The following is a 26392-nucleotide window of genomic DNA, read 5'->3' on the forward strand; positions in this document are numbered from 1 at the left end:
TTTTCAGATAAAGAACAAACCTTTTAGATTTTTTATTTAAATAATACAAATTGATTTTGTTGCTTTGATTAGCTGAGTCACTGTTAAGAATGAAACACATAACTCCTCCTCTTGATTATCAATCAACTGATCGATCAATGCACTTTAATAAAACTCAACAGGTTGATATTTGTTTATTACAATCAAACATTTTGTTTGTTTAAATATTTAAATGCTCCTTCTCCTCCTCACATAAACTCCACCCCTCCTCCCTTCAGCTCTTCTTGATCAGTTTATTGACGGACAGAAACGCCTGCCGGAGGCCGAGTCCCTGCAGAGCGCTGCAGGCCTGAATCTCCCACGAGCGCTCGGTGTAGCTGCGGAGATCCAGTTGGTTGGAGATCTGAGGGTGGGAGGGAGAGAGGGTGAGACAGAAGAAGAAGAGATGGAGGAGGAGGAGGGGAAGAAACAGCCTCACCTGGTGTCTGTTCAGGTATAAACGATTGAATTCAATCTTCCTCTCTCAAAGTTGCCTTTGTCTTTGCAGAGAATTACTTGTTTCCTAGCAACTAAGACCTGGAACTGGTTATTATGGGATGTGTCTCTCACCTCTCGTATCGTCATGGAGTTAGGCAGATCTTTCTTATTGGCCAGAACCATGAGAGGAACTCCTCGCAACTTCTCCTCACTCAGAATCTTCTTCAGAGTTTTCTGGGCCTCGGACATCCGCCTGGGGTCGCTGCTGTCGACCACAAAGACCAGCGCCTTGCAGTCGTCCAGGTAGAACCTGAGGAGAGCAGATGTTGATGATTGTTACGTCTCCGAGCCGCGTCACCCAGTGGAGAGAGACATTATGTTTTCAGGCTGTCCGTCCATCACATTCTTGTGAACAACATATCCGAAAGAACCGTTCAGGGAATATATTTAAATTGAGTTCAAACATTCCCTGAGATTCACAGATGACCTGGTTAGATTTCAGAGGTCAAAGGTCAATGTATATAGACTGAAACTGCTCTGATTGGAGACAAACAAACACAGGACGGTGATTCTAGTTTATTTGTTTGTAACAATTTACCTCCAGTTTGGTCTCATGCTCTTCTGTCCTCCTATGTCCCACACAGTCAGAGACGTCTTCTTGTCCAGGTCATGTGTTCCCACGTTGAATCCAATGGTCGGTGACGTGTCCATCACCTGCAGAGTCAAAGGTCATGGTTGACACCTGGATTGAAGCACTGTTGTAACATGTCAGCTGTGCAGAATCTCACCTGTCCTGTGAGCAGTCGAGCCAGAAGAGTCGACTTCCCCGCAGAGTCCAGACCCATCAGGATCACCTGGACATCATAGCAACAGTTTTATATTTCATCCAAACATGTTCAGGTTTTACTTTTAAACAAACAGAATCAATATTTGAAACAAACCTTCTAAATCTTCTTAATATAAAAATGAACTTGTCCGTGTTTCTCATCAGTTTATCAAGGACAAGACAATGTCATGAACTCAGGCATGAACAAGCCTGAGACGTGTGAGACTGATGATTTCACTTATGCTACAGATGATGACATCAAGTCGTCGTCTTCATGTTGTGGTTATTGTTTATTAACCAACGAGACGAAGACAGCTTTTATTTTGAGACCTCCTGTTCACTCTTTCTGACGTCCACGTGTTGTTTTTATGTTTTATCCTACAACATGAATGGGTCTGTGAACGCATCACTACTTTAAATCAGTTGTTTTATAACATGAAGCTAAATGAGACAAGACACACAACTGTTATCAAGCAAACAATCATCAATAATCAATTAATGCTTCACTGATCGTCGATAAATATGTGTATGAAATCTGTCACTAGTCATTATATCGCGAGTTCTCTCCAAAGGTTTATTGACATTTTTATACGTTATATACACTGCACTCATCGTTTCCCATCAACGCAAACTGAGACCAACACGTTTACTTTTTTTTACTACATTTAAGGATGATCATTCAACATGTTTTTACCATAAAGCATAAAAGTTTAAAAGAAACATTTCGAATTTTAATCAGATTTTCCACCGGCCGACGTTACGTCACAATACTGCGACAATGACGTGTTGTTCTTTAGATGAGGAGACTATAAAGTCAGAGTTCAGTTTTTTAATTCATGGGAATTAACATTGATTCAACATGGCAACAACTTTTCTGAATCATGTTGTTAATGAAGAATATTTCAAATTAAAAGTTCAGCAAACAGATTTACCTGAGGACACATGGACGAGCGACCCTGTCCCATCTGTCTCTCTTCTTCTTCTTCGATCTGTCTCTTTTCTTCTTCTGTTTCTTCTGTTTTGCTCTGAACTCGCACCTGTGAAGATTCTCTCAGGTTTGTTCAAACCGTCTCACTCACTGAGCCAAACATAGCAGGTCACATGACCATGTTACAGGTCAGACTACATTCTTGTGCGAGTTTGAAGATCGTTAAAAAACTGAAGATGATTCACTCGGACTCAGAATCAGAGAGACACAGATTCAGAGAGACGCAGTCATAAACAGATAAACAACGGTGTATAGATACCCTAACCTTAACCCATATATATATATGGAGTTAAATATATATTTAATATGGAAAGAAAATAATGTCATTATCCACACATATTGCTTGTGAGCATAACGAGAATAGAGAGTCTGCCGAAATCATAGTAGTGTAGGAGTCGATGGGATGAAGTAGTCGGGAGATTTCTCGTTTTTATGCACCTCTTGGTCTGCGTTTTATTTCACAAACATTTTACCGCTCCAGAGAACTTACGGGTGTCACCTACACAACCGCTTTTAACCACTCCCAGTGCCCTTGTTACCCTGGTAACCCCACAGCTCCTTACAGGGTGTGTAAGCGTGCAAACCACGTAGTGCAATCAATTAGTGTAAACCAATGTAACAGTCTTCTGTGAATTCTGTCTTATCGCATGTGTCCACTCTACAGTAGATACATTACATTACATTGAGCTGATGCTTTTATCCAAAGTGACTCACAGTAAGTGCATCAAACCAGAACAAGAATCAAGAAATCCAAACTACGTAGTGCTTTAAGTTAGTGCCATTTAAGTGCTACTAAATGTTTTGTTTAAACTAGCTTATTTGTTTTATTCACGGTATAGCCTGAAGAGATGTGTCTTCAGTCTGGAGGAAGATGTGAGGACCTTCTGTCCTGATGTCCATGTGGAGCTCGTTCCACTGTAAGGAGCCAGGACAGGAAACAGTCCAGATGTTGATGAGGGACAGCTGTCACTCACTGAGAGGGAGCAGCTGATTGGTCGATGCAGAGCGGAGTGAACTGGGTGAGAGGGTTTGACCAGGTCCTGGAAGTGGACTGGACCATGTCCTGGAAGTGGACTGGACCCGATCCGTTCACAGCACGGTACCAGGTACTGGTGTTTTGAAACGGATGCAGCCACTGGGAACCAGTGCAGGGAGCGGAGGAGTGTGTGTGGACTCAGGCTACAGACCAGAGGAGCTGCTGGTTTCTGGATGAGCTGCAGAGGTCAGAGGTCAGCAGGTCGACCTGTCAGAGGGGGTGGGGGGGGGGCAGTAGTCTAGGGAAGTCGTATGAGACTGAAAGAAAAAAAATCTCTGGTAAGCTTTGCACAGGACTTAAGAGACAGTGTTGTTAAAGGCTCGATAGCGTCTGTATATATTTAAAGTCCTGAACATTTACTGTACACATCAGTTTACACATCCAGTAACTATTCAGGACTTTATTATTTATCGAGTCTTCCTGTTTGGTTTCATTTGAATGGATGAACTGCTGAAGTTGGTATGAACTGGTGAGGAGCTCCTCCTCCTGCCCGCCGAGGAGGGGTCTATCTCCGGGTATAAAGCCGACTCTTCCCCCCTCCTCCCTCCTTCTTCCACCTCCTCCGCGGCTCCTTCTGCTCCTCCTCAGCTCCTCTTCGTCATCATGGGCTTCGGTGACCTGAAATCCGCCTCCGGGCTCAAAGTGCTGAACGACTTCCTGCAGGAGCGAAGCTACATCGAAGGGTGAGTGGGTCCGAGGCGGAGGAGCCGAGAGGAGACGAGAGAGAAGAGTAGAAACTGCGGCTCTGCGCTGCCGGCGCCGCCATCTTGGCTCCGTTCTGCTGTGAGCTAGCTGTGAGCTAGCGTTAGCTTTGGCTAAATGTTTTAAACGAAGATAAATAAATGTAACTTAATGAAATATTAGTGTTTCAGGTTGAGTGCAGTGGAAGTGACGTCAGAGCAGTTCACACCCTAACGTGATTCTTTAGGTTACAAGTAGCGACATGTTAACGTTAGCATGGAGCCACATGGTGCTAACAGGCTAAGTGAGGCTACGTGTCATGAACAGCCTGAAGGTTGAAACAGATCGGAGGGAAACTGTTAACAAATATATGAGTAATATCACTAACTAATAACTCATTATAGCTGTAGATATAATAACTTAATGTGAAATTTAAGAAACTGAGGTGACATAAGACTTTGTGACGGTGACGTTCCATACCAGCACTTTTAAACTAAAGACCAGTTACTTGTTACCACGTTGTGACGCGTGTTGTCTGTCCTCAGGTTCGTTCCCTCTCAGGCGGACGTCGCCGTCTTTGACGCCATCTCAACGCCGCCCTCAGCCGAGCTGTGTCACGCCCTCCGCTGGTACAACCACATCAAGTCCTACCACAGCCAGAAGAACAGGTGAGGACCACACTGTCTGGGGGGGGTTACAGGAGGTGAGGACCACACTGTCTGGGGGGGTTACAGGAGAGACGTCAGCACAGGAGTGACGTCAGCGGCGTTTCCTCTCAGTCTTCCAGGTGTGAAGAAACCTCTGGGTCAGTACGGACCTGCGGCCGTGGCCGACACCACCCCCAGCTCCACCGCCGTCTCAAAGAAGAATGATGAGGAGGAGGAGGAGGACGATGATGACATCGACCTGTTCGGCTCTGAGGAGGAGGTAAAGTAGTCGATGATGTAAAGGTCACAGTGATGTCATTGACTAGCTACGTGACCTGACCTTTGGGTCTTGTTCCGCAGGATGATTCTGAGGCAGCCAGACTAAAGGAGGAGCGTTTGGCCGAGTACGCCGCCAAGAAAGCTAAGAGTAAGTTGCATCACAGCCAATCACATTGATCAGTTATCAGACTATGTTCTATCAGAATCACGTGACTCTTCATGATGAACCAAACACCATCTTTCGGCTGAATGTCTGATGTACACCATATTCACCTGATGAGAGTCTCGGCAGCCAATCAGTCTTGTAGTGTAGAGTGGTGGCGGTGGTAACATGCTCCCGTCTCCCTTGCAGAGCCCACCCTCATCGCCAAATCTTCCATCCTATTGGATGTGAAGCCGTGGGACGACGAGACGGACATGGCGAAGCTGGAGGAGTGTGTACGCAGTATTCAGATGGACGGGCTCCTCTGGGGACAGTGTAAGAACATTACTGCAATAATACTACATTAACTGTTATTGATCAGTGGCGACAGAGCTGATGATGATCCATTATACCATCTTTCGTCTGACTACCTGATGGAAATTTAAAGATCTGAAAACTGCATAATTAATGAAATGTTCTCATCTGCTCAGACGAATATACCGATCACTTATCGATCTGCTCTGACTTGTTTTTTGCAGCTAAACTGGTTCCCGTGGGTTACGGCATCAAGAAGCTGCAGATTGGCTGCGTTGTCGAAGACGACAAGGTGAATAAATCAACTGACTACTTTCATTCGACAGTTTTGCGTTTCCTCACAGAAGCGTTTGTTTTGTTGAGTACGTTACCTGAAGCTTTTATTTTGTACAACCAGGTGGGCACAGACCTCCTGGAGGAAAACATCACAGCCTTTGAGGATTTCGTTCAGTCGATGGACGTCGCCGCGTTCAACAAGATCTGAAACAATCATGTTAACAATAAAAAAGCACTTAAGCACAAAGTGAAGTTGTTGTCATTGTGTCATCGAACGGGAGCTGAATGTTTATTAAGTTATTTTTACCTTCTGTATATTAAAGTCCACTTCTGTAAAACTTCATCTGTTTAATTATATATTTAATGAGTCGCATGTAAATAGGGTTTAAAACTTACCAAATGTCCAAGTTTAAATTCTCACGCAGAAAATATAATTGATCTGGGTTAAGCTAAATAAAAGGCTCGAATTTTTTATATAATGAATATTCCGTGACTGTAATTCCGTCTCTGACCGAGGATGGCAGCCTCTTAGCAAAGGGGCCACAGTTGCCAGCTCTACCCGAATTGGTGCAGAAGAAGAATCGGACCGGAAACCAAACAGTGGCGGAGCAGCGCGCGGAAGAAGCTTTTGATTTGTGAAAGTAAACAAACACCTGCAGGTAAACGAAGTAATCGATGATCGAATCTTCTCGCCAACGATCTAATCCAATTGATCACCTGCTCTGCAACGACTACTCAGATTAAAGCATGCTAACAGCTAGCCACCTGCTAACAGTCGTAACGGCAGAGCCACGTCTCCTGCAGCGTCACCATGGTTACTGTTGGCCCGGTTTAACCGAGTTAACCCGGGATTAACGAATCGGGTTTAAAGTGAAAGGTTTTTATCGCTGTTTAGCCCGAGATTACGAAGGAGAAAGAGCTGAGCTGTGATTGGTCAGAACTGTATAATAAGAAAAACTTACGATCAGATTTGTTAATAGTAAGACTTAAAATGTATAATTATGATTTTAAAGTAATAGTACAAAACAAGTTTATTGATAAAAGATCACAATTATAACGCATAATAATTGACACGTTAGAGTCAAACCACCTTTTATTAAAATTCAATGTGTGATCACTTCAGGCTCATGGACTCCACCCAGCCACTCACCTGGTTACTGTGGTTACAGCCGGGATGGCTCTGATTGGACAGACACTGCATTGACTGCTCTGCCTCCAGGTTAGACCTCACCTAACCCTACTATCAGGCTACTATGCTAACCTGTGCTGCACCTGCGGTTTGATACGGACGATGAATCACCAATTTGATTATTGTTTATCATCATGAAAGATATTTGACCGTTAAAACAAATGTTTGTGTGTCAGGTCACCATCAGCAGGAGGATGTCTCACGCCTCTGACGGAGGTAAAAACTAAACACTTTTATTCATTTGACATTTTCCCCTGAATAAACTGTGTGTGTGTGACAGGTGGCCAGAAGAGGGCGGAGTCATCCAGCAGGTGAGTCGTGAGCTCTCACCTGTATCGCCGACCTTGCTGATTAGCTACTGTTATTAATGCCATTATCAATCGCTCCGTTCTGAACTCAGCTGTTTACAACCATTAGATATTGATTATTGACAGGTGATGTCATCTCTGTGATTGACAGGATGTGGGCGGAGTCCGAGCCAGGTCCTTCCAGGTGCCAGCCGAGCAGACAGGGTTACTGTGGTTACTGCAGAGTCCTGTACAGCAACCTGGAGCAGGTACGCACCTGAGTCGTGTGAACTCAACTGTTCCATCAGAGTCACTGATGTTGATGTCATCACTTTCGTCTCAGCACCTGTCCAGTCTCAGACACCTGGATTCAGTCAGGACGTCTTCCAGATGCTCCGCCCCCTCTGCCGCCACCAGCTGCAGTAAGCTGACGCTGCTGGAGCGCTTCCTGCAGGACGTCCTGCAGCACCACCCGCACCGCTACAGCGACCCGAGGTAACCAATACAAACGCACCTGTCTGTCACCTGACCTCAGGGGACCTCACTCCTGTCTGTCTCCTTCAGGCCGTCTCATGCTGACCTCCCGTCTATATCCGCCCCCCCGCTACCAAGGGCGGAGCTTGATGAACTAGAAACTACTTTCTCTGATAACGACATCAGGTCACTGGGTAACAGAGAGCAACCGCCGAGCTCCGATGACACATCGTATCAGCCGACCAATCAGCAGGACGACAACAGCATCCACAGCCAATCAGAAGATAGAGGGGAAATCCAGCACAGGCTGTTTGCACCAATCACCGATTGTGAGGAGAAAGGGTCCGCCTCCACAGGGCACACACACACTCAAGCTCCACCCCCGCGGCCTCAGGCATCGCCCTCCATCCACAGGAAAGCTCACAGGAAAACGAATAGGAGGAAAACCAGCGTCGACTCCCCCACCCCCCCCGGGCGACCAGGGCCCCTGCCACATACACACCTTGGCCAAGGACCAGGGGCTGCACCCGGGCCACGCCCCCCCACAGACCTGCGGCCCTGGCGAAACTGGCAGAGGGACAGGAGGGCGGGGTTTAAAGACCAGGCGTTCTCGGACCACAGCAACACTCTGGACCAAACCATCGAGGAGGTCTGACCTCTAATGTTTATTGTGATGTTCCTAAAAGATTGTTTTTATTAAGCTCACGACTGTAGACAGAACTTCAAACACAACTTTATTTAAATCAACCGTTTAATTTATTCTCAGTAGTTTTAATAATTATAAATTATTAGTTTGGTGTTGCGTGAACACTAAAGTAAGAACGTTATGTTTTCGTGGTTACAGATGTTTCTTGTTTCCACCTCAGGTGATCCAGATGTGCTGTCATGGCATCACTTCCACTTCCGACCAGCAGGAGGAGACAGAAAGCTTCCACTTCAGCCTCCCTGTCTCCATGGAAACACAGAGTGATGACTGGGACTCACCTGTGCAGGTGTCGTTTCGGCCGTCGCTCGCACCTGTACAGGTGAGTCCGGCAGAGGGGCGGGACCTGGGTCAGCTGATGGACGTCCAGGTGCGGCTTGATGACCAAGTGTACTCACACCAGCTTGACTCCGCCCTCCACAGTAAAGCAGGGGGCGGGGCCACACAGGAACAGGGGTTCTGGACTCTGCCCATCGAAGAGATCTTGCCCGCCCCCGCGTTTATCCCAGAATCCTTCCGGGGGAAGACCTGGGCCCAGATCGAGCAGGAGGACGAGGAGAAGGTGGAGAGACTGGTCGGTCAGTTCAGACGAGGACGATTCGTTTGTTACTTCGACAGCGAGTCTCTGGCCAGGTGAGGTGTCATCAGTCACATGATCAGTAATATGTAGATTTATTATTCTAGACAGTAAATATTCATTTTCCTGTTAACATTAAATAAAAACATTCATACATGCTTGTATTGTAACATATGACTAGAATGTGTGATAGGAAATAACTATATTAGCTTCTATAAATCATCGGATGATGTATACACACAAGTAAATAATGTAGATATATTTAACGTATCAATAAAACAACACTGATCTTTTATCTTTTCTAATGACCTCACCACTCTCAGGTACGGAAGGAGGAGCCAAAACATTAAGGGTAGTGGTCAGAACAGGGCAGCGGAGTTGGACTCTGGTGTCCTGCCCTTATTGGATGTTGATGACGATGACTCAATCCGTAAAATAATGCCGTATGGGCAGAAGGGAAGGAGGCGGGGCTTCAGGCTGGCGTCTAGGTGTCAGGTGAGTCTTTCAGCTGACACATTGTTCCAGCTGAAGACAAATGTCTCATCTGTTCTCGTCTCTTCAGGTGGTTAAAGTCAGTCATGGCACGCAAACGGTCAGATTGGTCATCCCAGCTGTCCGTCAACCACCTCCCGAGACCCCGCCCACTAGTTTCCCTGCAGCCGATCAGGATGCAGCAGAGAGGACACCTGAGGTGCAGATGTGGCGCTGCCTCCCTGCGTTGTACTCCAACATCATCACACCCGTGCAGCCTCGCACCTCACTTGTCTACCTGCTGTGTTCCCCCTCAGGCCCCGCCCCCACCTGCACAGCGCCACCTGGCTCTGCCTCCAAACGTTGCAGGAAGAAGAGGCGTCCGCTGGACCTGCAGGGGGTAAAGGTCAAATACAAACGGCTTCCTTTCAGATTCTACGACTCCACCACCAATCGCATCCTTAAGAACCCCCCCAAAGGCTTCCCATGGGGCCAAGGCCCCGCCTCCGCCCCCCCGCCGCCCTGCGTCCGTCAGCTGTTTCGAAGTCTGAGTACAGACCTGAACACAGACAGAGCGCCGGTGGAGGGCTCAGCAGTGTCCTCCAGGGTCAAAGGTCACACTTCAGCTGAACCCCCCTTTCTCCCGAGCACGCTCAGTGGAGATACAGTCAGGAGGCGGAGTCAGACATCTAAAACTCCGCCCCCCCGACCTCACAACAGGTCAGAGCAGGGGAGAGGGGGGAGGAGGGAGAGAACGAATCTGCCACCCTCCAAGAGAAGACCCAGGGCTCAGGCCACGCCCCCTCCAACTAGAAGAGAAGGTCTGCGACGGACAGGTCTGAGCCCCGCCTCCCTGACCAGCTGCTCCCCCCCCGGACGGGGGAGAGGGCGGAGGGGGCGAAGGTAGCAGGTCAAGAAGAAGATAACGTTCTACAGCTCACATGATGTTTTTTACCTTTATTTAAAAACCCTGTTAACGTTGAATAAAAATATTTTATTACCTGAACACGACTCATCTGTCAGAGTGTGTAGTTCTCACTGCGACCACCAGGTGTTGAACTGAGCCTCCCACCTGCTCTGCAGCCTCCACAAGCTCCGCCCCCTTCATGTCACCTAAACACGAAACATTTCTAATCATTTTGTTTAAAACAAACACTCACAAGTCTGTCTGTCTCTCCACCTGTCTGTCTGTCTCTCTCTCCACCTGTCTGTCTGTGACTCACCTGTCTGTCTGTCTGCGACTCGCCTGTCTGTCTGTCTCTCCACCTGTCTGTCTGTCTCTCCACCTGTCTGTCTGTCTCTCCACCTGTCTGTCTGTGACTCACCTGTCTGTCTGTCTGCGACTCGCCTGTCTGTCTGTCTCTCCACCTGTCTGTCTGTCTCTCCACCTGTCTGTCTGTCTCTCCACCTGTCTGTCTGTGACTCACCTGTCTGTCTGTCTCTCCACCTGTCTGTCTGTCTCTCCACCTGTCTGTCTGTGACTCACCTGTCTGTCTGTCTCTCCACCTGTCTGTCTCTCTCTCCACCTGTCTGTCAGTGACTCACCTGTCTGTCTCTCCACCTGTCTGTCTGTGACTCACCTGTCTGTCTGTCTGCGACTCGCCTGTCTGTCTGTCTCTCCACCTGTCTGTCTGTCTCTCCACCTGTCTGTCTGTCTCTCCACCTGTCTGTCTGTGACTCACCTGTCTGTCTGTCTCTCCACCTGTCTGTCTGTCTCTCCACCTGTCTGTCTGTGACTCACCTGTCTGTCTGTCTCTCCACCTGTCTGTCTCTCTCTCCACCTGTCTGTCAGTGACTCACCTGTCTGTCTCTCCACCTGTCTGTCTGTGATTCACCTGTCTGTCTGTGACTCACCTGTCTGTCTGTCTCTACACCTGTCTGTCTGTCTGTCTGTCTCTCCACCTGTCTGTCTGTGACTCACCTGTCTGTCTGTATCTCCACCTGTCTGTCTGTCTCTCCACCTGTCTGTCTGTCTCTCCACCTGTCTGCCTGTCTCTCCACCTGTCTGTCTGTCTCTCCACCTGTCTGTCTGTCTCTCCACCAGTCTGTCTGTGACTCACCTGTCTGTCTGTGACTCACCTGTCTGTCTGTCTCTCCACCAGTCTGTCTGTGACTCACCTGTCTGTCTGTCTCTCCACCTGTCTGTCTCCATCTCAGTCTTCAGTCTGTCGACAGTTTGTTGGAGCAGCTCTTCTGGACGACAGGTGTCTCCTTCCTCTCGTTCTATTGGACGACAGAGATGCCTGTCACCCAAAGACCCCTCCTCACAGTGGCCTTCATGTGCTGGAGACACCTCCTGGTGGATTGTGGGAGATGGAGTTCGACTTTCGTCTTCACTCCACTCGTCCATCACATGTTCGTTGTCCTCCTCTGAGTTCATCTCTGTGTCAGAGGTGATGTCATCTCTACCCGTTTTCTCCGTGTCAGCACTGGCTTGTGGCGTGTCACTGGCGTGTGGCGTGTCACTGGCGTGTGGCGTGTCACTGGCTTGTGGCGTGTCACTGGCGTGTGGCGTGTCACTGGCGGGTTGTTGATCCTCCGTCTTGTTCAAAGTCTGAAGGAAAGAAGAAAATTAAAAACAATCACAGCAGCTCATGTTCTGATAGGGGGAGGGTCAGGTCCAATCACCTGTGATCATGTGACTGATTTACCTGAGCGAGCAGAATCTGCAGACCGACGTTCTGTTGCCTCAGTGTTTCCATGGTAACCTCCATCTCGGAGCACCTGTCCTCCAGGATGCTGTGTTCTGATTGGACGGTGAGTCTCCACTCCTGCATCTCCTGCTCCAGCAGCCTGACGACAAACAAACATGACGACTTGTACGTCCAAGCTTGTCTCCGATTGGTCTCGTGTGTTTCTCACCACTTGTCTCGCTGCAGGTTTCCGACGTCGGTCGTCAGCGTCTGAAAATCGACACAAACAAATATTACTCAACAAATAAACAAACATTTAAACAACAGTTCTGTCATCAAACGTCACCTCATCAGTCTGCAGAGCTTTAGACGAGCAGGAGCTGTGACGGACAGCTGTCTCCTCCAATGATGGTGAGGCGTCAGAAGGGGGTGGAGCTCTGAGACGTCAAATTAAAAAAGTCAAAACTCGACCTGGAGAAGTTTTAACAAAATTTAACCAAAGTTCCACACCTGTTCTGAGTCTCTCCTGGCTCCGCCCACATCAGGACCCTCCTATCAGCTTCTCTCTGAGTGTATCGTCGTGGCAACAGATTGTGACGGGCGCTGCGCACTAACGAGGACAGAGACTCCCGCCAGGTGGGCTGATACAGACCATAATCAGAATATTTATAAAACACTTTTCAAACACAAAGTTTCACTAGAAGTCTTTCACCAGTCTGTGTGTGTGTCTGTCTCACCTGTGTGCAGAACTCGAGGACAGGATGTGGTGGTTTGTGTTTGCGTGTCTGTCTCTGGCTCAGGAAGCAGCTCTGACACACATGCACATTCACACACTTCAAACATCGGTACCTAAACACACACACACACACACACACACACACACAGCGTCATGACATCATCGCTCCCTATGATTGTTCATGTTTCCATCTCTCCTCTGATTGGCTGATGATCGATCACCTGAGTCCAGTGATGGGGAACGTCTTGCAGGTGTGGCATCGGACCATGTGACTGACGTTCTGACTGACACACAGCCGGTATAAAGTGGGTAACCATAGCAACAGGCGTGGCTCATTCTGCAGCCATGACATCAGGTGTTTTGCGCTCACTGTCGGAGTCAACACCTGTAAACATGCAGAGTCAGTGTGTTGTCATGACGACTACCAATCAGCCTCGTCTCTCAGTGCTCTCACCCCGTTAAAACACGACCTCACTGCCTCCTCCACGCCGCCGAAAACTCCTTCCTCCTGCACGGCGGCTGGAACCTGGTCACATGATGTACATGTCAGAGGAGGAATGGGGCATGCTGGGAAACCGAGTGTGAAGAGTTTTACCTGACGAAGGTCGTAAAGTAACGACCTGAGTCGAGATCTGCTGATGGATCCTGACGGGTTTTCACAGAGTCTCACCAGAGCTGCAACAACACACTCTTATTCTGAAGGAGACACTCACACAAGACTCTTATTCTGAAGGCGACACTTACATGAGACTCTTATTCTGAAGGAAAAACGAACACACGACTCTTATTCTGAAGGAGACACTCACACAAGACTCTTATAACACAAGACTCTTACGAAAGACTCTTATTCTGCTGATAATCAATAATCATGGTATTGATGAGGTCACCTCTGTACTTGGCGAGCAGAGCGTCAGCCGACAAAGCCACGAGCGCCGCCTGGAGAGACATGGCGGACAGCGACGCAGCCTGAGCCTGGAACATGAACACAAACAGTCACTTCTTGTTTTGAGCGAAGAGAAAAAACAGGGTAACGTGACATCTGACCTCTGACCTCTGACCCGTCGAACAGACGCAGTATCACGTCACACGTCTCCTCAATCACATGACCCGAAACTTCCTGTGACGCGCTGTTAAACATCCTGCTGAGAGCCTGGGTCACTTCCTGTCTGCTCAACCTCACATCCTGTTGTCCCGTCCCATCCAGCGAGCTGAACGCCGCCATGACGTGTCGCACGTACACAATGTGCACTGGACACAGACACACACACACACACTGTGTTATTAACCTTGTGTGTAAGTGTGTTTGTTTCTTAAATTAAAGGGATAGTTCACAGAAAACTGTTAATTCACTCATCATCTACTCACCACTGTAAAGTGTTTGAGTCCACACAACACTTTTGAAGTTTCAGGGGTGAACTTTGTTAGAGCAGAATCCAACACAACTGAAGTCACTAGTGAATGATTCTCCAGACATAACAAAACAGCAGAAAAAACACAACATGCCTCCATATCGGCTCCAGAAGTCCAGACATTCAAATTAAAACCTGAAACATTTACACCAAGTGTGAAATGTCTCTGATGTTCTCTGACACAGCGAGCAGCTCCGGTCGGAGGCCGGATTGTATCTTGAAGGATTTTTATTTCCTTTTTGGGTGTTTTCAGGACCTTGATGCTCAAATTCTCACCAAGGTTTGCAGGAAATTCAAAACCCTAAAAAGTAATTGAAATCTGGAGTAATTTGAAATGGGCGTCGCAAAATGGCTCAACAGCGCCATCTAAGGAAAAGGCCCTCAGTTAGCTTTTACCGTTGCTAACGAAAATCTGGACACCTGTGTATGACCAGACGCACAAAAAATTCTGTGGTGAATTTTGAAAAACCCAACATTTTGGATTTAGTGGCCATTTTATAAATTTTTACTGTGACGTACTTGTCGCACGGCTTTCATCAGATCAACTTTCACATCACAGAAGATGTATAACAAATGATTAGGGTTAGGATTTCAACTTTTATTGATCTTATTTACTTGGGGAAATTATTGCCATGAAAATGAAGTTGCTGTAACATTGTCCAATTTACTTAAAATTGCTCACGCTACATCAGAGCGCCTGCTTGAACAGATCTATTAGTCTGTACGTAATAAAAGTGATGGCGCCACCTACTGGCAACAGGACGTAAGCTTTGTTTTACAACTATCATTCAATTTACATGAAATTGTAATCGTGTGATCTGCAATGGATAGCGTGGACCGTATAGCACAATAAGAAGGCAAGTAACGACGTCACGTGACAGACGCAGGAAGTGAAGAGTTTATCCTTCCCGCAGAGCGCAACACGCATGAAACGCGGAGACGTGCGCTTGGTCATCGATCTCTCTCTCTACACCGACCGCAACAGGCTTCAACGTGCGTGTGCTCGGGCCGTCAGTGCTACAACCTCGACCTAGTTTTCAAATGTTTCATTACGTCTGAAGAATCGATCTCCAGTTACCTTGGAATCTGCTCCTACACTGTTTACCCCTGAGAAGGTTTGTGGACTCAAACACTTAACACCCCCCCCCCCCCCTCCATCATATTGGTGAGGAGATAATGAGGGAAGTTTCATTCTTCAGTGAACTATCCCTTTAAGTTCACATCTACTTTCTGGCAAAACTGGATCAACAAAGTATTGGTGAGTTCTCACGGTGACAGAGCCTCTGCAGCGACAGGAGCTTCATGGCAACTCGATAAACTGAAGGACGGATCTCATTCAGCCCCTCTGCACAGGAAACATGAAGTTCACCAAAATAAAAGCTCAATGATACATTTTAACAAGAGTTGTGAGAGAACAAGAGAAAAATTTACCGATGACGTCCAGATCCATGACGAGTTTCACTGAAAAACACAAAAATAAACCAAATCACACAGTAAATATTCACATAACTTCAATTGATCACTAGAACCCAGTGGAACCCAGTGGAACCATGGAGCCCAGTATAACATTACAACCCAGTACAATAGTAGAACGATTAGAACTAGAACAGTAGAACTCACCTTGGGCGGTCGTGTCTCAGACTAAACACCAAACGAAGAAACAAACTGAAGTTCATGAATCATTGATGAAGGTTTCATTTATCATCAGCTACTTCTCACCTGCTGTCTATGGACCAATCAGCAGCCAGCAGTGTGCTGACATCATCACTGAAGCTGCTCCTCAGGTTTCTTTTCATCTTTTGAAACCTTTTATCAGATTTAAACAGATTGGACAACCAGAGGCTGATAAATATATATATATATACACACAATGGAATCACAGGCTGATCCTGATGTTGGCAGCTGATGCTGGACTTGATCACAAGACTTCTTCATATATGATTTGTATCGTAGATCTTCTACCATCACAATAACTCCTGAGTTCATTTGTCTGCTCCCTTCATCTCTATCAGACTAATTCTTCTTCTCATAACAACAACAATAAGTTGTTTCCGTTGTGTGTATCTACTCCTGACATCCTCTGATGAGTCTGAGTCTGTCCTGAGCTGCAGGTCGCTCCTTCTCCAGCAGGGAGGAGGAGCAGAACTAGAAGGAGTCAGGGAGAAGCAGCAGGTAGCTCCTCATGCTACCAGCAGGGAGGAGGAGCAGAACTAGAAGGAGTCAGGGAGGAGGAGGAGCAGGTAGCTCCTCATGCTACCAGCAGGGAGCAGGAGCAGAACTAGAAGGAGTCAGGGAGGAGGAGCAGCAGGTAGCTCCTCATGCTACAAGCAGTGAGGAGGAGCAGAACTAGAAGGAGTCAGGGAGGAGGAGGAGCAGGTAGCTCCTCATGCTACCAGCAGTGAGGAGGAGCAGAACTAGAAGGAGTCAGGGAGGAGCAGCAGGTAGCTCCTCATGCTACCAGCAGGGAGGAGGAGCAGAACTAGAAGGAGTCAGGGAGGAGGAGCAGCAGGTCGCTCCTTCTCCAGCAGGGAGGAGGAGCAGAACTAGAAGGAGTCAGGGAGGAGCAGCAGGTAGCTCCTCATGCTACCAGCAGTGAGGAGGAGCAGAACTAGAAGGAGTCAGGGAGGAGCAGCAGGTCGCTCCTCATGCTACCAGCAGTGAGGAGGAGCAGAACTAGAAGGAGTCAGGGAGGAGGAGCAGCAGGTCGCTCCTTCTCCAGCAGGGAGGAGGAGCAGAACTAGAAGGAGTCAGGGAGAAGCAGCAGGTCGCTCCTCATGCTACCAGCAGTGAGGAGGAGCAGAACTAGAAGGAGTCAGGGAGGAGGAGGAGCAGGTAGCTCCTCATGCTACCAGCAGGGAGGAGGAGCAGAACTACACCGCGTTCCACATTATTATGCAGATTACACTTTGCTCAGATTTTCCTAAATAGTAATGCACAGCCAGTCAGTATATTTTTCAAGTCATCAACTGTTAGAGTATAATTCAAATTTTATTGAACAAACCTCCCAATGATAACAGTATTTTTTTTTTAAATAAAAAACTCAAAATGCAGTGTTCCAAATTATTATGCAGTCTCTGAGTTTCAAGATATTTTATAAGTTGTAAAGATCTAAAAATTGTCATTTGTTGAATTTGCAGCATTAAGAGGTCATATTTACTGAAATCAAAAAAAGGTTTTAATCAAAAACATCTTAACAGGTCAAGTTACATGTCAACATAGGACCCCTTCTTTGATATCACCTTCACAATTCTTGCATCCATTGAACTTGTGAGTTCTTTGATAGTTTCTGCTTTAATGTCTTTGCAGGATGCCATAATAGCCTCCCAGAGCACCTGCTTGGATGTGAACTGCCTTCCACCCACATAGATATTTTGCTTGATGATGCTCCAAAGGTTCTCAATAGGGTAAAGGTCAGGGGAAGATGGGGGCCACACCATGAGTTTCTCTCCTTTTATGCCCATAGCAGCCAATGCCCCAGAGGTATTCTTTGCAGCATGACATGGTGCATTGTCATGCATGAATATGATTTTGCTTCGGAAGGCACGGTTCTTCTTTTTGTACCACGGAAGAAAGTGGTCAGTCAGAAACTCTACGGACTTTGCCGAGGTCATTTTCACACCATCAGGGACCCTGAAGGGGCCGACCAGCTCTCTCCCCATTGATTCCGGCCCAAAACATGACTATGCCACCTCCTTGTTGATGTCTGAGCCTTGTTGGGACATGGTGGCCATTCACCAACCATCCTTTACTCCATCCATCAGGACCATCAAGGGTGGCACGGCACTCATCCGTAAACAAAACAGTTTGGAACTTAGTCTTCATGTAGTCCTGAGCCCACTGCAACCTTTTTTGCTTGTGAGCTTGGTTTAGAGGAACGAATAACAGGTTTAAGGACACTTGCAAACCTCTTGAGCATCTTTCATCTTGAAGTTCGCGAGACTCCAGAGGCACCAGCGGCTTCAAACACCTGTTTGCTGCTATTCAATGGCATTTTAGTGGCTGCTCTCTTAACCCTACGCTTTTGTTTGGCAGAAATCTTCCTTATTTTGCCTTTGTCTGAACGAACCCGCTTGTGCTGTGAATCAGTGACAAATTTCTTCACCGTCCGATGATCACGTGCAATTCTTTTGGAAATATGCAATGTTGTGATACCTTGACCAAGGAATTGCACTATTTGCTGCTTTTCAGCAGCAGAGAGATCCTTTTTCTTCCCCATTTTGCCTGAAACATGTAGCTTGCTTAATAATGTGGAACATCCTTCTTAAGTAGTTTTCCTTTGATTGGGCTCACCTGGCAAACTAATTATCACAGGTGTCTGAGATTGATTTCAATCATCCAAATAGCCCTGAGACACAATACCATCCATGAGTATAATATAAAAACTAAAAAATGAATGTTTATGACCCTTAAATCCAATTTGCATAATAACGTGGAACGCAGTGTAGAAGGAGTCAGGGAGGAGGAGCAGGTAGCTCCTCATGCTACCAGCAGTGAGGAGGAGCAGGACCCAGAACTAGAAGGAGTCAGGGAGGAGGAGCAGGGAGCTCCTCATGCTACCAGCAGTGAGGAGGAGCAGAACCCAGAACTAGAAGGAGTCAGGAAGGAGGAGCAGGGAGCTCCTCATGCTACCAGCAGTGAGGAGGAGCAGGACATAGAACTAGAAGGAGTCAGGGAGGAGGAGGAGCAGGTAGCTCCTCATGCTACCAGCAGTGAGGAGGAGCAGGACACAGAACTAGAAGGAGTCAGGAAGGAGGAGCAGGTAGCTCCTCATGCTACCAGCAGTGAGGAGGAGCAGGACACAGAAGAGGAGTCAGGGAGGAGGAGCAGGGAGCAGCTGTCTGTGGACACCACGTTAAGAACATGTCCTGTTTGAGCTCCTCCTGCTGCTCCTCCTGCTCCTCCTCCTCCTGCTGCTGTCTCCATTTCACCTGTTGTTACTTTGATTTGCACCAAATCAGAGAAACTGGTTCTCAACCATTTGTTCTTCTAAATGGACACTTTGATCTCTGAAGTTTAACCTTACACTGTGAACATTAAGGTTCCGTCACTTATATATTTATATATATATATATATATATATATATATACTGCCATCTTATGATGAAGATGAAGATGATGAAGACAGTGGTGTGACAGCGTGAACAGAGCATCCATTGTGGTTGCGTTGACCTTTGACCTTGTCTTTGTTCCTTGCCACACTGCAACTCATTGTTTGTTTGTTTGTGTTGGAGGAACAAACACTGGATCTTTTTTTCTTCTGCTCTGAGATAAACGGTAGAACACAGAGCGTCTTCATAGCTGCTGCCATCGCCATCATCATCAGGTCATCACATCAGCAGCGAGGCAGCGGGACGCACGCCAACACACCCGCGCTCTGCAGACACGCCATCTAATGTTAGCATCCAGCTAACAGCAGCTGTCAGCTACATGCTACATGCTAACGGCTGCAACAGCTCATTTATCAGAAACTACAACTACGCATTAAGGTTGTGACCTGATGGTGGCGCTAAAGGATCATGATTTGATTTGATCTCTGTCAAGCAATGCCTTTCTTTATGTTTGCGTCTAAAATTCAACGAATCTTAAAAATTTTAATTTGAAAAGACTTACGTGTTCTTTTCTCATGTTTCTTTCTACATGTTTTTTCGCTAACATGTGTTTCTTACGTGTGTTTCTAACCTGCACTGTGGCTCCTCCTACTAGGCGTGGCCTCTGAGCTCTCAGCTGTCTGTCAACCGAGTTGAGGTCAGTGCTCACTGTCGTCTGTTCTCCACTTGGTTCTCTGCTGTGCTGTGGTGAAAATGAAGCGCTCCCTGTGGATCTGTGTGCTGATCGGCTCCGCTCTCATCGGACTGGGTATGTTTGATTTGATTGATTCAAATAATCAATAATAATTATAATAACAACAATCATGTTGGAATCATTGATGAACTTTGTTACTTAATCAGAAAATAACATTTACTTGATTGTATTTATAATTTTATCTATTCATTTTTTATCAATGTAAATGCTTGGTATCAACGGATGCCTCTCCTCATTATAACATGTGTGTGTGGGGGGGGGGGTTAACATAATGAGCTGTGAGGTTACATGAGGACTGGTGTCATCCGTGTCCACAGACACACACAGAACCTGTGGACACAACCAGGCACTTTGTTACCACTTTGTATGCTAAGCTAAGCTAACAGCTTTGTTTGTTGTTTCAGGATCAGCCATTCGTTGTTACAGCTGTAAAGATTACACCGGCAGCTGCGCCAAACAACGAGACTGTAGCTATGACGATGCCTGCCTGACCCTCAGCGAGAGAAGTAGGTCACATGGTCTGTTCCTCCTTCATGGACCGGTCCCGGAACCAGTGAGAGAGTTGACATCAGTGTTTGTGTTGCAGGTGGGATGACTTACCGTCAGTGTCTCAAGTATTCAGACTGTGACTACAGTCGTTTGGGCCAGATGTTTCCTCAGGTAAGAAATGAAAAGACCTTCAAAATAAAAGACATTACTGTCGTTAAGGGTCCAAAATGAAGCACCCTGTACACACCTGTATGTACTGTCCTATTAAACAGCCTCACTGATGGATTCATAAAATTATCTTTAATTCACAGGTTTCCAGTTTCACATTCAAGTGCTGCAACTCGGACCTGTGTAACTCCGCCCCCTCCTCTGCAGCGAGCTCTCTGATTGGTCTGCTAGCCTCTGTGGGCATCATGTGGTGGTGCATCTACTGAGGCATTAACAGCGCCCCCCAGTGCCTGAAACACAAAGCGAACATTACAACAGCAGCTTCTCTAACAGACACTCATTCATCACATGTTCACATTCACATGTTCACTCGTTCATTTTACCTGTAATAAAGTTTAACGAACCTGAAAAAAAACTGTCTGTAAATGACCTCAGATTAAATAAAGTTTTACAAACCAGAAATTGCAATCTTTATTCAATTTGATTTTTAATGTTTTGCACCTTACTTGGTTGTAAGTTGAATTAGAGTGTTTGTTTACAGTCTAGTATTTGTAACAGTACAGTGTCGTTAAATGTTTACCAGTACTGAGTAATATCGTTTACAGAGAAGTATTTTTAACAGTATAGTTTAGTATTTTAACAATACAGAGTAGTAAAATGTTTTGTAGTAGTGTAGTATATTTACAGTTACTTTCAAATATGTACTGGACTCTGCAGTACTTTTGGAGTTTCTCTGGGCTCAGACCACATGTTTAAACCCCTCCCCTAACCAACAGGATTCAAGTGAGGGGCGGAGCCGTAGACAGGAAGTGACGTATAACCTCTGCTGCAGAGATCGTGATCGTCAGTTCTTTTAACCACAGTTTTGTGTTTCATCTTCTGTGTGCGACGCCACTTTTCATCCTGACATTTGTTTTCTTTGAGTCTTTTTAATTTTTGTGTTGTTTTCAAGCGTCATCAACCCCCCCACTCGCTCACTCAAATCCTGACAATCTCCTGCTGTTGTTCACACATCAACATCTCTGGAGTTCCTGTGGAAATATTTATTATATATAAATAATAATTTATAATACTACATTATATTCATAAATTATCTGACAGAAGCTTTAAGGACGTGTTGCAGCGCCCATCACAGGACTAGCTGCTCCACAGCAGTGCCACCTACTGGTCAACCTGATGTACTGACCAACGAGGACAAACGGTCAGTACAACTTTTCATGTTGTGATGAATTATGTAAAATTGTTTATATGATGTTTGTATATTTGATTCATCTAAGACGTTTTGTTAAAGCTTTTGTTCGGGGTTAGGGTTAAGGGTCAAAATCCTTTTGACTGATATTCTTCAAGTTCAACATCAATTAAGATCAGATCAAAACATCAGGTGTGAAAGGTCCCTCAGACCCCCCCCAGACCCCCCCACCCTGACAACACGGCCACGTCAGACCAACCAACCAGAGTCAAGTACAGGGAGGCGCCGCCCACGTAGGTGATGATGACGGGACGTACGCATGTCAGACTAATTCTCAAGTACACAAGAGTTAGTGTGTGTGTGTGTGTGTGTGTGTGTGTGTGTGTGTGTGTGTGTGTGTGTGTGTGTGTGTGTGTGTGTGTGTGTGTGTGTGTGATAACGTGACGACGAGAACGTGATGAAGATAGGACGTTAAATTGAGACTGATACAGCTGCTTCAAATGCAGTCACATGACATGTTGCTCTGTTGTTGTTGTTGTTGTTGAACATGTTGCTCTGTTGTTGTTGTTGAACATGTTGCTCTGTTGTTGTTGTTGTTGAACATGTTGTTGAACATGTTGCTCTGTTGTTGCTGAACATGTGAAACTGATTCCATCAGGTTGTTACACAAGTTGCTGCACATGACAAGTGTTTACTTCAGACTCTGCTGCTGTTGTGTAACTCGTCCTGACCCCAAATACACTGGAACGTTGGGGGTCAAAGGTCAAGTTTCAGTTCAGTAGAAGCTTGACAGCGACTTGCGGTTTGGTTGTTTACAGTTAAACATATAACACATATATAAACATATAACTACATTTGTTTAATTAATACATTGATTCATAAGATGAAATGTTTAGAGATCAAAGGCTACATGACACGTCTCTGCAGGAGGGAGGGGTGAGGGGGTTGAGGGGGGGCCTGGTCCTCAGTAAGGTCTGTGCAGCAGGGGGCGGAGCCGAGTCTATTTTCTCCCAATCAGTTTGACAAACAGGCGGCGGGGGTGAGGGGGGTGAGGGGGGGTGAGGGGTATAAAGCCGATGGGCTCCAGGCAGCGGCAGACGGAAATAAAACCACAGAGAGAAGAAGAAGAGACGATGGACATCCAGACGAGTCCGGGGATGCGTTCGCTCAGCGCCATGGAGAATCTGGAGTCGCAGCTGAGTTGTCCGATCTGTCTCGACATGTTCAACAAACCCGTGGTCATTCTGCCCTGTCAACACAACCTCTGCCGCAGCTGCGCCAACGACCTCTACGAGTCCCGCAACCCCTACCACTTCTCCGGCGGCACCTTCCGCTGCCCCACCTGTCGCTTCGAGGTCATGCTCGACCGCCACGGCGTGTACGGGCTGCAGAGGAACCTGCTGGTGGAGAACATCATCGACATCTACAAGCAGCAGCAGGAGAGCCGCGGCGGCAGTGACGAAGAACCGCCCCTGAAGGACAAAGACACCAAGGAGCCCATGTGTAAGGAGCACGAGGAAGAACGCATCAACATCTACTGCATCACATGCCAGACGCCGACCTGCTCCATGTGCAAAGTGTTCGGGCAACACAAAGACTGCGAGGTGTCGCCGCTGCACGCCATCTACCAGAGCCAGAAGAGCGAGCTGTGTGCCGCTGTGGAGCTGCTGGCTGCAGGAAACAGCTGCGTCCAGGCCGTGGTGGCGCAGATGGACGACACATGCAAGCTGATTCAGGACAACGGCGAGCTGCAGAGGAGACGCCTGGGCGAGAGCTTTGACCTGTTGTACGCCATCATGGAGGAGAGGAAAGGTCAGCTGCTGGAGAACATCAGCCGCGAAGAGCAAGACAAGATGTCTGTGCTCCGAGCGCTCGCCGAGCAATACAAGCAGCAGCTGCAGCTCAGCAACCAGCTGCAGGAGAAGCTGCGGCAGAGCGTGCAGAGCAGCGGCGCTGCAGAGTTCCTGCTCACCGCCAAGCAGCTGCAGGAGGAGGCGCATAAGGCGGCGAGCGGCGTTGACCTGCAAAGAGTCGAAGCCGGCTACGAGAGCATGGAACACCTGAGGCTCAACACGGAGGAGGTGGAGACGCTGCTCGCTCACATGGACTTCAGACAGGACGGCGAGGACGAAGAGTCAAAACTGACGGCATCAGTTGATCCTGGTCACATGACCAAAACCGGCGGGGAAAGATGACGACCAGGATGACGACAGGAAGTCACTTTGTTTCTGCTGCTTCTTCACAAACTTCCGTTTCACCTTGAAATAAATGAGTTGTGCAATTTTTTCACAAAGTTTTGAAACTTTCTATTTTGTATTTGATTTTTTATACTTTTGTATTTGGATGTTTCTCTGGTCTGGACTGAACTGTGCAACTGTCTTCAGGTGTGAAGACAATTTGATCGTTGATTGTGGTTTGTAGTCGTCTTTTCTCAGTGAAAAATAAAAATCAAGAAATAAAACCAAAAATTCTGTGTTGTCTCTTTGTTCAGACTGTTAGTGATGATGTTGTGAATAAAGTTTGATTTAAATTCCCCAGGACTCTCCCTCTGTGTCTGTATTTAGCGGTGCACATGTTTCCTATATTTACCGGGTCAGTGAACGCCTCCTGGCCTTGTTTAGTCGTCTGGTGAACGCAAGTTATTTTTACCGGACCAGAATAGACAGGTCGAGTTTCAGAGGGTGACCCAGCTGGACTGAGGCATGCTGGGAAACACGAGGGCGTGAGGACAAAGATGCTGAGCCACTTCAAACCTCTGATAACGTGGTCAGAGACACGGACAACGAGACGACTTCCCTGACGTCTGATTGTTGAATTGAAATCCTCGGGAACAGGAAGTGACAACAAGTACAAGTCCCTTGAATCTTTGATCACACAGGTTTCTTCTGTTTGACATTTTACATGTTGGACACAGATCATGACTTTGCACCTTTATTTAGATCATGTGACAAAAATGAAACCAGATCCTGAACGCCCTTGTTGACCCGGCAACAGCTGAGTCACACACACACACACACACACACACACACACACACACACACACACACACACACACACACACACACACACACACACACACACACACACACACACACACACACACACACACACACACACACACACACACACACACACACACACACAAATAGACGTCAGTGTATATATGTGTGTGATATTATTTGCTGTTGCTGTTTAACTTCCTGATGTCTTTATTTATAAATTTAACTGTGAGGTCATGAGATACAATTTACATTTTTATTGTTTTAAAAGTCAAAAACAAGTTTTGTTGCTGTGTCTCATTTTCTCTAATGTTTTATTTTGACGTCTCCTTGTGTCTTTGAAGTGTCATCAGTTTGGTTAATTACATATTTAGTGCATCTGTCAGAAACGTTTGCGTCAAATTTTTTTTGTTGATCTGAGTTAAATCAGTTTGTGGCTCATGTTTCTCTATATATATACACCCCCCCCCACACACACACGTGCACGAGGACATAGAGACAGGAAGTGCACAGGACGGAGGATCATGTTGAGTCTGAGCTGAAGTTAAATATAAACAGTGAACAGCTGATCTCTGCTCGTTTTTTTTAATTGAATTCATCAGACTTAAAAAAGATTTAACGACTCTTCTCTTAAATAATATAAACAATTATTAACCACAAATCAAGGTTCGGGTGAGTGACCCTCACATGTGAAGGTATTGAGACCGTGTTCGACAAGTATTCTATCAGGTTTCACTTGAGCTGATTTTAACAAAACATACAGCTTGATGATTAATGATTTTAACTCGTTTTTTTAAACATCAACAATAAAAAAATCGATTTTAACGATTCTGTTTTGTGATTAACATTAAACTGAAACAAAGTGAATCACAGACTCTGTTCTAACACTGATCTAAGTAAAACATGTTAAAAAGTTAATATCAAAAATAAAATTACGATGTTAATATTAATCAACAATGTAGTACACTGTGTACTTAATACCCTCAGCTAAAGGAAATGTAATGTAAACATCAACAATAAAAAAATTATGTAAATAAAAAAGAAACATAAATACATTTAATAGAAATTACACAATAAGAACTAAGTGAAACATTTGTATTATTGAAAAGTCTGATTCAGTTGTGTTAAAAAGTTTCTTAAGATACATTTTTAATAAACAGGGTTCTAATGTCTGAGCGCCCTCTTGTGGTGACATTCAGCAACTAAATCTCACAGTGTGAATGTCATTTAATATTGATCCTCTAAAAGTTTATAATTCTTCTTATTTTAATGTTTTGTTTTAGCTAAAATTCATCTGATTTTATTTGTATTGAAGTGAATATAAAAAAAACTTTTTAGATTTTATTTTCAATATAAAATTATAACTTTACAACATTTTCTCTGAACTATATTGTCATTTAATTTTCTGGTCAAATTATTTATTTTGATTTAATTATTGTAAATTACAACTTTCACCCTCCACATCGGATGTTATAAAATAATTAAATAATAAAATTACCATCATCTGAGTGTGTGTGTGTGTGTGTGTGAGTGTTTGTGTGTGTGCGCCCTACAGCATTGTGTGTGTCTTTGTGTGTCTCTGTCAGGAGGAGCTCATCATGTGATCATGTGACTCTGAGC

The 26392-nt window shown here is 46.0% G+C and overlaps 6 protein-coding genes across 10 annotated transcripts; 4 read left to right on the plus strand and 2 right to left on the minus strand.

Moving 5' to 3' along the window:
• Window positions 1-111: 111 nt before the first annotated feature.
• Window positions 112-4692, minus strand: arl11 (ADP-ribosylation factor-like 11). Of its 2 annotated transcripts, XM_061067247.1 has the most exons (6): window positions 4503-4692; window positions 2215-2319; window positions 1245-1310; window positions 1055-1170; window positions 589-766; window positions 112-382 (listed from the first exon to the last, which is right to left on the minus strand). In XM_061067247.1, the coding sequence occupies exons 2-6, from the start codon at window positions 2245-2247 to the stop codon at window positions 254-256; spliced, it is 522 nt and encodes a 173-aa protein (XP_060923230.1). In that variant the 5' UTR covers window positions 2248-2319; window positions 4503-4692; the 3' UTR covers window positions 112-253. The 2 variants fall into 2 exon arrangements, with proteins under 2 accessions (XP_060923230.1, XP_060923232.1); XM_061067249.1 differs by lacking the exon at window positions 4503-4692 and having other exon boundaries at window positions 2215-3403.
• Window positions 3847-5893, plus strand: eef1b2 (eukaryotic translation elongation factor 1 beta 2). Its single transcript, XM_061067245.1, has 7 exons — window positions 3847-3989; window positions 4533-4655; window positions 4767-4914; window positions 4995-5061; window positions 5266-5391; window positions 5595-5662; window positions 5768-5893. The coding sequence occupies exons 1-7, from the start codon at window positions 3910-3912 to the stop codon at window positions 5852-5854; spliced, it is 699 nt and encodes a 232-aa protein (XP_060923228.1). The 5' UTR covers window positions 3847-3909; the 3' UTR covers window positions 5855-5893.
• A 346-nt stretch (window positions 5894-6239) lies between these two features.
• zdbf2 (zinc finger, DBF-type containing 2) lies at window positions 6240-10353 on the plus strand. Of its 4 annotated transcripts, XM_061066983.1 has the most exons (11): window positions 6240-6305; window positions 6770-6865; window positions 7012-7051; window positions 7116-7146; window positions 7295-7391; window positions 7466-7617; window positions 7687-8245; window positions 8463-8932; window positions 9200-9371; window positions 9439-9567; window positions 9665-9814. In XM_061066983.1, exons 3-11 carry the CDS (start codon window positions 7030-7032, stop codon window positions 9749-9751), a joined length of 1719 nt encoding a protein of 572 aa, XP_060922966.1. In that variant the 5' UTR covers window positions 6240-6305; window positions 6770-6865; window positions 7012-7029; the 3' UTR covers window positions 9752-9814. The 4 variants fall into 4 exon arrangements, with proteins under 4 accessions (XP_060922966.1, XP_060922962.1, XP_060922964.1 ...); XM_061066979.1 differs by having other exon boundaries at window positions 9439-10353; XM_061066981.1 differs by lacking the exon at window positions 7012-7051 and having other exon boundaries at window positions 9439-10353.
• dytn (dystrotelin) lies at window positions 9672-15575 on the minus strand. Its single transcript, XM_061067314.1, is given in 14 exon segments — window positions 9672-9738; window positions 10349-10460; window positions 11466-11901; window positions 11999-12197; window positions 12199-12417; window positions 12491-12621; window positions 12718-12829; window positions 12938-13101; window positions 13171-13242; window positions 13312-13391; window positions 13604-13682; window positions 13768-13964; window positions 15396-15470; window positions 15557-15575. Coding segments are annotated over 13 exon segments (1884 nt in total). The 3' UTR covers window positions 9672-9738; window positions 10349-10359.
• Window positions 15576-19921: 4346 nt separating this feature from the next.
• On the plus strand, window positions 19922-20850 carry cd59 (CD59 molecule (CD59 blood group)). The gene is made up of 4 exons (XM_061067267.1): window positions 19922-19981; window positions 20332-20433; window positions 20514-20587; window positions 20728-20850. The coding sequence occupies exons 1-4, from the start codon at window positions 19927-19929 to the stop codon at window positions 20848-20850; spliced, it is 354 nt and encodes a 117-aa protein (XP_060923250.1). The 5' UTR covers window positions 19922-19926.
• A 2035-nt stretch (window positions 20851-22885) lies between these two features.
• On the plus strand, window positions 22886-24197 carry LOC132996806 (E3 ubiquitin-protein ligase TRIM63-like). The gene has a single exon (XM_061067168.1). It carries the CDS (start codon window positions 22907-22909, stop codon window positions 23966-23968), a length of 1062 nt encoding a protein of 353 aa, XP_060923151.1. The 5' UTR covers window positions 22886-22906; the 3' UTR covers window positions 23969-24197.
• The last annotated feature ends 2195 nt before the right edge of the window (window positions 24198-26392 follow it).

The sequence above is a fragment of the Limanda limanda genome, chromosome 23 (assembly GCF_963576545.1).
Source record: "Limanda limanda chromosome 23, fLimLim1.1, whole genome shotgun sequence".
Lineage (NCBI taxonomy): Eukaryota > Metazoa > Chordata > Actinopteri > Pleuronectiformes > Pleuronectidae > Limanda > Limanda limanda.

Coding starts and splice junctions, on each gene's coding strand:
- zdbf2 (XM_061066979.1), top strand. CDS start 7,030: ATGTCTCACGCCTCTGACGGAG. Junction 7,392..7,465: donor TGTACAGCAACCTGGAGCAG/GTACGCACCTGA, acceptor CTTTCGTCTCAG/CACCTGTCCAGTCTCAGACA. Junction 9,372..9,438: donor GGCTGGCGTCTAGGTGTCAG/GTGAGTCTTTCA, acceptor TCGTCTCTTCAG/GTGGTTAAAGTCAGTCATGG.
- cd59 (XM_061067267.1), top strand. CDS start 19,927: ATGAAGCGCTCCCTGTGGATCTGTGTGCTGATCGGCTCCGCTCTCATC. Junction 19,982..20,331: donor CTCCGCTCTCATCGGACTGG/GTATGTTTGATT, acceptor TTGTTGTTTCAG/GATCAGCCATTCGTTGTTAC. Junction 20,588..20,727: donor TGGGCCAGATGTTTCCTCAG/GTAAGAAATGAA, acceptor TTTAATTCACAG/GTTTCCAGTTTCACATTCAA.
- eef1b2 (XM_061067245.1), top strand. CDS start 3,910: ATGGGCTTCGGTGACCTGAAATCCGCCTCCGGGCTCAAAGTGCTGAAC. Junction 5,062..5,265: donor CGCCGCCAAGAAAGCTAAGA/GTAAGTTGCATC, acceptor TCTCCCTTGCAG/AGCCCACCCTCATCGCCAAA. Junction 5,392..5,594: donor CGGGCTCCTCTGGGGACAGT/GTAAGAACATTA, acceptor TGTTTTTTGCAG/CTAAACTGGTTCCCGTGGGT.
- arl11 (XM_061067247.1), bottom strand. CDS start 2,247: ATGGGACAGGGTCGCTCGTCCATGTGTCCTCAG. Junction 1,311..2,214: donor GCTCGTCCATGTGTCCTCAG/GTAAATCTGTTT, acceptor TATGATGTCCAG/GTGATCCTGATGGGTCTGGA. Junction 767..1,054: donor AGCATGAGACCAAACTGGAG/GTAAATTGTTAC, acceptor TGCTCTCCTCAG/GTTCTACCTGGACGACTGCA.
- LOC132996806 (XM_061067168.1), top strand. CDS start 22,907: ATGGACATCCAGACGAGTCCGGGGATGCGTTCGCTCAGCGCCATGGAG.